The 11,086-nt window shown below is 61.3% G+C and overlaps 1 protein-coding gene across 4 annotated transcripts in view; it reads left to right on the top strand.

Annotated features, from left to right (window-relative positions):
* The first annotated feature begins 20 nt into the window (after positions 1–20).
* The window catches only part of LOC111178534 (palmitoyltransferase ZDHHC11-like), a 36,847-nt gene continuing 25,781 nt past the window's right edge, over positions 21–11,086 (top strand). For 3 of the 4 annotated variants that reach the window (XM_089908644.1, XM_089908642.1, XM_089908643.1), the window contains exons 1-4: positions 21–3,504; positions 8,624–8,799; positions 9,191–9,292; positions 10,315–10,439. In XM_089908644.1, coding sequence (XP_089764770.1) covers positions 3,262–3,504; positions 8,624–8,799; positions 9,191–9,292; positions 10,315–10,439 — 646 coding nt within the window. In that variant the 5' untranslated portion in view covers positions 21–3,261. The remainder of the gene's footprint in view (positions 3,505–8,623; positions 8,800–9,190; positions 9,293–10,314; positions 10,440–11,086) is intronic. The other variant, XM_089908645.1, reaches the window with a different exon arrangement.

Raw genomic sequence — 11,086 nt, 5'->3', positions numbered from 1 at the left:
GTGTGGGAACAGACTGGGGACGGGGTGGGAGGGGCTCTGTCTGCACTGCGGACAGGTGAGTCAGGAGACCTGGGACACCCCTGCTTCCATGGCGACCACAGCCTGTGAATCTTGGCCATGGTCGTGTCGGGGGCCTGGAGGTGACAATGACCTTACGGGTCATCCCAGCACCAAACACAGACTGGAGCCCCAGGGAAGATGGAAAACAAGATGCAGGAACCAAAGTGGGGCAAAAAGTGGACCCAGGCACCATTATGCCCCAAACAGGGCTAATTTCCTGAGCCCAACACCAGCGGTCTGCCCTGTAGTGAAGCCAGAATGACCCAGGGGAGGTGGCGCCAGGACAGGGCACGGAGGGAGAAGGCGGCTGTTACCAGGGTGGGCAGGGGCAGAAGATGGCCCCAGGGCCCCGGCCCAGGAAATAGCCTGGAAAACACCGAGCAGTGAGGAACGAGCCCAGAAACCTGAGGGTGTGCAGCTGTGGTGAGTGCTGTGTGCTATGTCGGTATGTCTGTGTGGCGTGTGTGGTGTGTGTGTGTGTGTGTTGTGTGCGTGCATGCGTGTGTGTATGTGCGGTGTGCATGTATGTGTGTGGCGTGTGGCGTGTGTGTGTGCTACGTGCTGTGTCTATGTCTCTGTGTGGCGTGTGTGGTGTGTGTGGTGTGCGTGTGTGTGTGTGGTGTGCACGTGTGTGGTGTGTGGTGTGTGCGCGTGTGGTGTGTGTGTGTGGTGTGCGCACGTGTGTTGTGTGCGTGCATGAATGTGCATGCACGTGTGTGTGTGTGTGGCGTGTGATGTGTGTCCGCGTGCAGCAGCAGCGTGGAGCCGTGTCTCAGGACGGGCGGGGCAGGAGAGCCTGTCGCCGCGCCGGTCGCTGGGCCTGAGGGGTTCCAGTTGCGCCGTGCAGCGGTGGCCATGGCGGCGGGGGACCTGGCGCCTGGCGGGGTGCTGAGTGGAGAGGAGCCGGCAGGACGAGCCACGGCCGCGGTGAGAGGTGGAGCCGGACAGGAAGGCGGGGACAGTCCCGTCTTGGGGCAGAGGGCTCGGCCCCACGTGAACATTCTATGGATGACGAGCGCTCGCGGCCCTGCGTGGCTCTCGTCACCCCGCGTGTCCCCTCGGCCGCAGGGTGCGGCTCACGAGGAGAGGCGCGGGACGAGCGTGGGCCGCGGCCCCTCCACCCCGTCTGCTCTCTCCTCCCCCAGGTCCTCTTGTTCAGAACAACCCAGCTGATCCCGACGTCCCAGCGCGGGGCCTGGAGAGGAAGGACTTTGGCCACGGTTGCCAGGTCTGCATGCAGGAGGCCCTGGGTCAGGGTCGGGGGTCCCGGGTGCCACCTCGCACCACCACATGGCAGGCCTGCTGACGGGCTGGCGGGTGTCCGCGCGGCCAGCGCCGTGGGCCCCGGCTTTCACTGAAGACCCACCCACTCGGCCCTGCATTCTGAACTTGAGGTGCCCGGGGTGTCAGGGTGACTCTCAGATCTGATGGAGTAAATCTTTTCAGAAGATCTCTGGGAGAAGGTGAGTGGGTGCGCTTGAGTCTCCACGCCTCCCGGGGGCTTGCCCTGTGTCACCTTCAGTGACAGGCTGGCTGGTCCATCTCAGGACAGAAGACTCAGCACTTGAACTTTATAAGTGCCAGTTACATCGTGTCATAGGTAATCTCATTGTTTCTTCTTCCGGGAGACCTGTAGGACTCTGTGTCCTCGAAGTTCTCACTTTCACCACCATAGATATATTCTTTTTTCCACTGTCTGGTTCTTGGAGTATAATTTAGGACTAAAGTCTTAAATCTCCTTGCACTACGGACATTGCTTCACTTTTTTTCTTTGTTTCTTCTCTTACGCTCTCTTCCTTTTCCTCTTCTGGAAACCCTGACAGACAGACATTGTGTCTGTGTCACTTAAATTTGCTCTCACAATTATCCCTTCCACACGTTTCTGTTTCAAGGTCTGCAGTAATCCCTTGATGTGACCTTCCACGTGACTGGAGTTTGATTTTTGGCAACATCTTTTCTGTTAGTTGACCCTTCCATCTGAATGCTTTCATCTGGGAATCATGTTTCAATACCAAGCCTGCCTTTCTGGGTTCTGAACCCCTGGTGCCTTTGTCGTGTTGTACAAATGTGCTATTAGATGCTCGTGAAACCCACGCAAACTCAGGGCTGCTGCGTCCCGATGTCCACATGGCGTCACATCCAGAAGACCAGAGCAGATGACCAAAAGCTGTGGCCAGCAGCTGAAACCTGCTCTTAGGACAATCCCCAAGGGGAAGTCACAGCTCACAGAAAAAACAGTCTTAGAATATTTTTCAACATTTCTGTCTCTTCCTAAAGTAACACAGTAATATCAGCTATATTTTCTGTGCACTTCTTTCTGAAGACAATGAAGGCTGTGCACAGGGCCTTCTGACCTCAAAGTTCCACCTGTAATAGCTGTTAACATCCTTCCCCCCTCCAACACCCCCAAACACCCGACAGCCACCCTGGCCACGTCCTTCCCTTTCCCAGTGGCCCTGCCCACCTGACTGGCCGGAAGGGCCACGGTTCCCTCCCACCCCTGGAGGGCCTGTCCCTGTGGAAGGAAAAACACAGGACTCTGGAAATGTGGCCTCTCCTGCCACAGGGGAAACCTGCAAGATTTCTGGTGGATGAAAGTGTCACATGATCACACCAGCTAAAGCTGGCTTTTCCTGCTCCCCTCTCGGTTTCCCCGGGGGCGAGGACCTTTTCCTCACCGGGTCCCCCGTATCCCATGAGCCCTCGGTTTCCCCGGGGGCAAGGACCTTTTCCTCACCGGGTCCCCCATATCCCATGAGCCCTCGGTTTCCCCGGGGGCGGGGGCCTTCTCCTCACCGGGTCCCCCGTATCCCATGAGCCCTCGGTTTCCCCGGGGGCGAGGACCTTTTCTTCACCGGGTCCCCCGTATCCCATGAGCCCTCGGTTTCCCCGGGGGCGGGGGCCTTCTCCTCACCGGGTCCCCATATCCCATGAGTCTTCTGATGGGGCGTGTGCATCTGTAAACCAGCCCCCGGACTCATTGCTGCAAGTGGCCCCCAGGCCATGAGGGGCTGGTAGCTGCCCGCCCTGCGGTCATGGTGGGGGGTAGGGGGGTGCCCTTCGTTCCTCATCCAGGGGGCCACACCCCCCCCAAGAGCTGTTTTCCGCAGCTGTGATGTCACCGGGGCCCCGGGCGATGCTGGGCCGTGGGTCCCGCCCCCAGAGTCCCCGGGCCACGAGGGCAGGAGCCCATGGCCTGCCATGCCCCGTCCTGTCTTGCAGATGGCGTTCTGGGCCAGGATCTCGAGGCTTCTCCTGCCAGGAACCGCGTCCAGGAGGAGCACAAAGACTGTGCCCCCCCAGCGGTCCAGGGTGAGTGGCTGGTCGCAGCCCGTCCACTACTTGCAGATCGTGGCCTGGATCGTGTTCCTCATTCTGGTCTTCACCACCTTTGGCATCTTCATTCCCCTCCTGCCACCCGAGTGGAGATACATTGCCTACAGTGTATCCTTTGACTGGGGGCATTGCTGTCGTCTAAGGGGGGGCGGGGCTCCCAGAGGGGCCTCCAGCAGGCCTGGCTCCAGGCCGCCCTTGGAGGTGGTCAGACCTGTCCTCTGCCCCGGCTCCCACTGTCACAGTGCTGGAAACCCCACAGCTGTCCTCCAGGCAGCCGCTGGCTCGGGGTCTGGGCTACAAATGCCCACCAGTGCTGGGGCAGGGAGAGGGTGCCCAGCCGGCAGCAGGGGTGGGAGGGTCCCGGGTAGACAGAGACCCCAGGAGTGGGGGAGCCGCAGACGGGCCACGCACTTTCCCAACCATGGCTAAGCAGTCAGTCTGTGTTGTCCAAGAGGAATGATGGGTTTTAATAAGGACTTGAAGAGCTCGCGTGCCCCCGCGAGTGTGAAGTATGTGGAGCCGAGGCGCTGCCGTCTGTGATAACCTGGGGTGGCTGTGTTCTGGGCGAGAGACGTCTGCTCTGAATGCTGGGGTGTGCGTCAGGGTGGGCGTCAGGGTGGCGCGGGACTCCACCAGGAACCCCGGCCCTCACAGTGAGGGTCGCCACACATTACAGCCAGTGGACAGGCTGGGCTGCTGCGAAGTGGGTGTTGGAACCAGCTTCTAAGAGTGGGGTGTTTTCACCTGTGGCTACACTGCCTGCCTCTTCTCCTAGGCTGCCCCATGCCCCTGGCCAGGTGCGTGTAAGTGGTGGGGCTCGGGCGCGAGGGAGGTGGCAGGACCAAGAAGGGCCCTCTGTCTCCCGGGGCCTCCCAGCCCCTTATCATGGCGTCTTTCAGTTTTGAAGAAGTGGAGAGAACAGTGTGATGGACCCCAACTACCAGGTACTCAGCTTCAACAGTTAAGATTTTGCCAGTGTTGTTTCATAGCTCACACACATACACTGAGTATCTTTAAAAATCCCAGACATCATGAAATTTCACTGGAATGCCCCAGTTTGCATCTGACGAAGACTTTTGTCTCCACACCACCATTCTTCTTATCTCACCTTAAAAATCCCATGGGAAGTTACCAAGATTGACACTTGTCATTTTGCAGAGGTGGGGCCCCCCTGAGCCCCAAAGGCCCCCCTGAGCCTCAATCAGTCAGAAAAACCAGGGCATCTGCTTGGAGTGCCTCTCACTCAGATGAGGCCCATTTTTTGCCCCTCGAGGTCATAGAGATAGATTTCTTTGTGATAATGTTTGCGATGATCAATTTCCTTAATAGGAAAAGAGCTCTTCAGCTTTTCTGTTTCATCTTCTGTTTTGGCAAGTCATGTTTTTCAAGAAATTTTAGTATTTTGTCTAAATTGTCAAATTTCTTGGAATAAAATTATTCGCACTATTTCCTGTTACCTGTAGGATCTGTCGTGATGCCACTCAGCAGTGGGGCATCAGTCTTCCTAGGGTTTATCGCTTTTATCGATTATTCAAAGAGTCTGCTTTTGGACTTTTATTTTTACTATTTATTTCCAACGTATTGTGGCTTTAATTTTCTCTTTTTCTACCTTCTTTTTTTCTTTTAAGATTGATTTTTATCTATTTATTTATTTATTTTGGCTGTGCCAGGTCTTTGCTGTGGCACGTGGGATCTTCATTGTGGCACGTGGGATCTCTTAGTTGCAACAAGTGAACTCTTAGTTGCGGCATGCAGGATCTAGCTCTCCAACCAGGGATCAAACGCAGAGTCTTACCCGCTGGACCACCAGGGAAGTTCTGTTTTTTCTACCTTCTTGAGGTGGAAACTTAGGCCATTGATTTTAGACCTTTTTTCTTTTTGTCGTATCTGAAGCTGTGAGTTTCCCCGTAGGTGCAAGCACACACAGACCTACAAACACACAGATACACACACACAAATATACATACACTGCACAAGTCACAAACCAGCCACACATATGGGCACCCGCTCTGTCACACACACAGAGGCACAGAGGCACAAAGATGGAGGCCAGAGGTCCAAGCTGGTTTGGCAGGGCCTTGCTGCCTCTGAAGTTCCCAGGACCTGTCCCAGCTCTGGTGGCCTCAGGCATCCCTTGGCTTTAGATGCCGCCACCTCTGCGTCCTCACAGGGTTGTCCCGCTGTGCGTGTCTGAGGCCTGATCTTCTCCTCTTCTAAGGACACCAGTCCTGTGAGATCAGGACCCACCATAAGGACCTCATCTTAACTTGATCGTCTGCAAAGACCCCACCTTCAAGTAAAATCATCCACAGTTCCTGGGGTTAGGACTTCACCATCTTTTGGGGACACCGTTCAGCCTCACCTGTGGGTCTTTGCTTATGTGCTGGCTATGATGCTGTGTCTTCATTCTCTTTTGACCCAAAACTTAGCTGAGTCTTGGCCCTTGGAGCCTTTCTGAATGTCCCCGGGTGCTTTGTCCAGTAGCCACTGTGAGCGCTTACCTGCTTTGCGCACAGCAAGGAGCCCCGGGGTCAAGTGCACCCCGTCCCACATGGACGGCCATTTCTTCCCAGAGGCCTGGTCCCCTGGTGGGCCCCTTGCCTCTGGGTGGCTCAGCACCCAGTCTGTGTGGCCCCCTCCTGCCTGTCCCAGCGGTGGATGCAGGATGGCGTCCCTGTCTGTTCAGAGCTCAGACGACCTTCAGGACATGTTTTCTGGTCCAGTTTCCTGCCCCCCAGACCCGCCACTGCCCCAGCGATGTTCCTCAGGCCACGGCAGCCGCACTGGGGCGCCATGCTATGGCCACTAGGGGGCGCCAGCGTCCCTCGGCGCCTGCAGGGACCCAGGAGCAGGGAGGGCAGGGTCCCGGGTCAGGGCCGCGTGTGGCATTCCGTGGGCCCGGTGGAGACAGGGAAGCGTCAGCAAGGCTGCAGGAGCAGCGTGGGGGTCACCGCGCAGGAGCCTGGCCGCCCTCGGCGTGCGGAAAGCACCGGCCGGGGTGGGGCTCCTCTGGGACCCGGGCGGCGGGGGGGAGGCAGCTCCGCGGGGGCCCCGCCCTCCCGCTGCAGGACCGGCGAGGCAGCCGTGTGACAGGGCGGGCATCCTGGGCTGGCGCCCGGTGCTGCTTGTTTACTGAACAAAGATAGTTGCTAGGGGACCGCTGCGTCCTCAGAACAGCTCGGGGCCCTGCTTTGCAGGGGAAGTGAGACGGCAGACCGGGTTCTTTTTATTATTTACTTGAACCTAAGACGCTCCTGAGATAAAATTACATCGAAAGTGAAAGCTGGCAGCTTGAGGGCGCGCCACCCCGCCTGTGGCACCTTCTCTTCTGGGGGCTCAGTGACGGCCACTGAGTGTGTGAACGACAGCGGGAATGGCCGGGTCGTCTCTGGCAAGCCAGACGGGGGCAGGCAGGCGGGGACACGCGTGTACCTGTGGCAGACGCGTGACGTCTGAGGGGCCGTGGCAGCTTGGCCCACCGCGTCTGGATCTCGGGATCCCCCGGGCACCTGCAGGTTTAGGGGCTCCGCAGGGCTGCCTGTCAGGCTTGGGTTGGGCCCCCGGGCACCTCCACCGTGAGGCTGAGGGTCTGAGTGTGGGCTGCAGTCCCCCCGCTCTCCCTGGCGACGGTCTCGTGTGGAGCCGAGTGTGGACGTGCGGACAGAACCCGTGGGCCACACTGGGCTCCAGCCTCCCAGCTGCCCTCCTGGCCCCCGCCCCCCGGCGTCTGATGGGGACAGTCCTACTGTAGCTCTGCAGAGCAGGGCCGCACCTGGGCCGCAGTGCGACTTCCTGCCACATCTCCTGTCCCGGGCCGTGCCCCCGCCTGTGTCCTGCGCTCGGGACACGCTCCCGTCACCTCAGCAGCCACACACACAGCGCTGCGTCGGCTGTGCCTCAGGCCTCGGGAAGCGGGCGTAGGGGCACCAGCGAGCCCGGACCGTGCTGGCATCTCCAGACGGGACCGTGCAGGCTGGCCGCTGACCACCTCCCACTGCCCCACACCCTGCACAGGAGCGTGGCTCAGTCTGCTGGACGGCAGGGGCAGGGAGGTCCAGGCCACAGGAAGGGCGTCCCTGTGTGGCACCGAGGGATCCGGTCAGTCCCGTTCCCTGTGTAGGTCCCCCGGCCTGGCTGGTCCTCGGCTCTCACGCCCTCACCGTGGTCTCTGCGCCCCCTGGCTGGGCCGGGCCTCTGTTGCCCCACGCCTGGCACCCACGGCCCTGGGTGTGCACTGGAGGCTGGAGGACAAGGGAGACCAAGCAGCTTTGGCCAGACCAGCCCCCCACTGAGGCTCGCCGTGCAGCAGGGATGCTTGGTCCAGGCAGGACCGCGCCTGTGAGCACAAACTGGGGCTGAGCATTACAGGCAGGGCCAGCAGGCCGTGGACCCCGACGGCGGTGCAGCCTGAGAAGGACCCCAGAAGAGGGGCCTCCTTGCTCAGAGTCTGCACTGCCGGTGGGCCTCTGTACAGGCACCGTAGACCCTGTGCACACGTGGCCTTGCCACGAGACCCTGTGGGTGGGCGGAGAGAGGCATCTCCCCACCACGCCCAGGCCGCCCTCGCAGGAGCTGGACCTGTGAACCCGAACCCTCCCGGCTCAGAACCTTCCTGGGAAGCAGGGCAGGGCTGATGGGGAGGCCAGGCCGACACTTCCTCCCCTTCTGTTTGGTTTCCATGGGGACAGTGTGTCAGTCCCTGAAGAGGAGGTGGAGAGGGTGGGATGTGAGGAACAGATTTTACCCTGGGAGCCCTGGAGGGCGTAGGCCTGGGGGTTCCTGGCTGGGGGGAGAGAGCGAGACAGAGACAGACCGACAGACAGCCCCGGCCCACTCACCACAAAGGCTCGCTGGGGGTATTGGAGCCCTCCCTCCCTCCTTCTCCTGATGGCACACATGCTCAGTGTGGCCTCCCTGCCCCAAGGAGCTCCACCACCCGGCTTCGGCACCAGGCTTGGTGCCCGCGGACGCACACAGGCCTCTCCCGCTGTCCCGGTGAAGCTCCACTGGGGTTGCGGGGCCACGGCCTCCAGCGGACCCTGCTCTGTCCCTCAAGGACAAAGGACTCGGGTGGGTTCTGCTGGGCACGCCGGTGCCAGAGGGGCCACTCCCATTCCCGGCCAGGCACAGGCTCCCGTGGCTGCCTGGGGCCTGGACACCTAGCCGCCTGGAGCAGAGGCCCCTCACGCGTGCCACACAGGCCGAGCTGTCCCTTGACTCCCCCCAGGTGACCGGCGGGATTTGCCTCTTCCACCTCTTGGTCCACCTGATTGTTCTTTCCATCGATCCGGCCGACGCCAACGTCCGCCTCAAGAACTACTCACGGACTGTGCCGACCTTCGACCGGTCCAAACACGCACACGTCATCCAGAGGCAGTACTGTCACCTGTGCGAGGTCGCCGTGTGAGTGCCCGGCTGTGTGAGGGGCCCCCCACGCCGTCCCGCAGGGGTGGGCTGGGCTCAGGCGTACCTGGTCCCCAGCAGCCGATGGGCACCGCCCCTTTTGCAGAGAAGCAGGGGCCCCGACACGCAGCCCCCCGCCAGGCCGGGGCAGGAGCGCTGTAGCCTTGGGTCTCACACAGGCCTCTGCCCCCCGACCGGATCACAGCCCGGGGCTGCTCAGGGCCCCAGGGGTGTCAGTAGGCGGCCAGGAGGGATCTGACTCAGCCTCCGGGCCTCAGGCCCTGGCGCCTTGTGGCCGCCGCGCCCGCCCGGGCAGGCACCCACCGCGTGGGGTTGGCCCTGTAGGCAGGCAGGGGCTCTGACAGGCTGCCCCTCCCAACCTTCCTTCCAGGACTGTGAAAGCCAAGCATTGTAGCACCTGCAACAAGTGTGTCTCAGGCTTCGACCATCACTGCAAGTGGCTTAACAACTGCGTGGGGAGCAGGAATTACTGGTGAGGGTTCTCCCCACCCGGGACGTCGGGCCTGGGGCGGCACTCAACCCTCACGCGGCTCGCTCCTGCCTCCTCCGGGACGTGCCTCCTTAAGGGGCCTCCTAACTGGCGGAGCACCTCAAGGTCCACCTGCCGTGGGGACGGGTGAGAGGTGTGGCCCTGCCGTGCGGAGCACCGAGGGGGCCGGAAGTCCCGACAGCGGCTCCGAGCGCGCAGAGCTGGCTGAGAGGGCTCTCCTGGCAGGCGCCTCCCCATGTCCACCGGGCAGGGTCGGCAGGACGGGGGGTGGGGGGGCCTGTGCGGGGTTATCCGGGGCACTGGGGGAGGACCTCAGGGCAGGCATAAGGGGACTTCAGGTGAACTACAGACACTGTTTAACACTGAAAATGTTAAAGGTATAACAGCGGAAAGACTAAGGGAAGGCGTTTTAGTGGAACCGTATTCCAGGAATTGCCACCCAGGCTTTATTTGTTCTGACGGGAAGGCCATTCTCCGTGTCTTTTGTGCGCAGAGCGCAGCAGTGATTTGGGTCTAAAACCGAAGCACGCAGCCCTGACGGGTGTGCCTTTCGAAGGCAGTGTGGCCCTGCTCCTCGGCGCTGGCATCAGTACCCCGGCCGGCTGTGCCCTTGGCGGTGGCTGGGAGGGAGCCGGGTCTGAACCAGGGGGCCCGGGAGGGACTGGCTTGGACCAGTCGCACCCTGTGTCTGAGCCTCCGTCTCCCTCTTGCGAGCTGGGGTGCTTAGCGTTAGGGTTAGGGCCCTCCTCAGGCCTCCTGTAGGACCGAGTGAGATCTCAGGTGCGTGTTGTGGAGACGTGGGTCTGTGCGGTCACCCCGAGAGCAGGAGAGAGAAGCCCAAAGGCTGGGAGCCAGAGGGGGAAGGGCTGCGGGACGGCGGCCGGGGCACACCCTCAGCAGGGGCGACCCCGGGTCGCGCACGCTGCCCTGGGCCCCGGCACGCGTGCCGCCTGGCTCCCCGGGCCCGGGCTGTGCAGCCGCCCGAGCAGGCTCTCCTCCCACAGGTACTTCTTCACCTCAGTGGCCTCAGCTGCTGCCGGACTGCTGTGCATGGTCGCCACGCTGCTGTACATCTTCACCCAGTACTTCATCAACCCCGCCGGGCTGCGCACCGACCCACACTACAGGAGTGTGTGCTGCCCCGCGCCCAGGCCTGGGCCTCCCCTCCCGCCCCCTTCCCTCTGGGGGGCCACGTAGGGCAGCCCGGAGTCGAGCAGCTGTCCAGGCTGAGTTGTGGGGTGAAGACGCTTGAGCTGGAATTCGGTCTTCACTGGCCAGCACACGACCCTTCTCTGTTTTTCTTCACTTAATTGTTGGAAGCTGCGTGGCTGTGGTGTCAGGTCCCCTTGGGTCACAGAGGACTGTATCCTGGAAATGCCCCAGGTGGTGGCTCTGACCTTCCAGCTCTAGTTAGAGTGGGGAGGGCCCAGCGGGGCAGCGCAGTGGACGCTGGGGTCAGGCTCTGTGACCTGGGCACCTAGTTACCCTCTCCCAGCTTTACCTCTCAGATCCATAAAGTGGGTCGTGATACCCACCGCAGTCAGGAGGGGCTGCAAGGGTACTTAGGTCAGGCAGAGCACACCTGGGCAAGGAGGAAGGGCTCACCTGGGCAGGGAGGGGCTCACCTGGGCGGGGGAGGTGCTCACCTGGGCAGGGAAAGGCTCACCTGGGCAGGGAGGTGCTCACCTGGGCAGGGAGGGGCTCACCTGGGCAGGGAGGTGCTCACCCGGGCAGGGAGGGGCTCACCCGGGCAGGGAGGGGCTCACCTGGGCAGGG

This window comes from Delphinapterus leucas, chromosome 3 (assembly GCF_059928025.1).
Source record: "Delphinapterus leucas isolate spDelLeu-1000000601 "Yukka" chromosome 3, BTC_Dleu_Yukka2, whole genome shotgun sequence".
In the NCBI taxonomy this organism is placed as follows: domain Eukaryota; kingdom Metazoa; phylum Chordata; class Mammalia; order Artiodactyla; family Monodontidae; genus Delphinapterus; species Delphinapterus leucas.
Note: the sequence above shows the minus strand (reverse complement) of the source record. Positions and strands in the feature narration are given on the sequence as shown.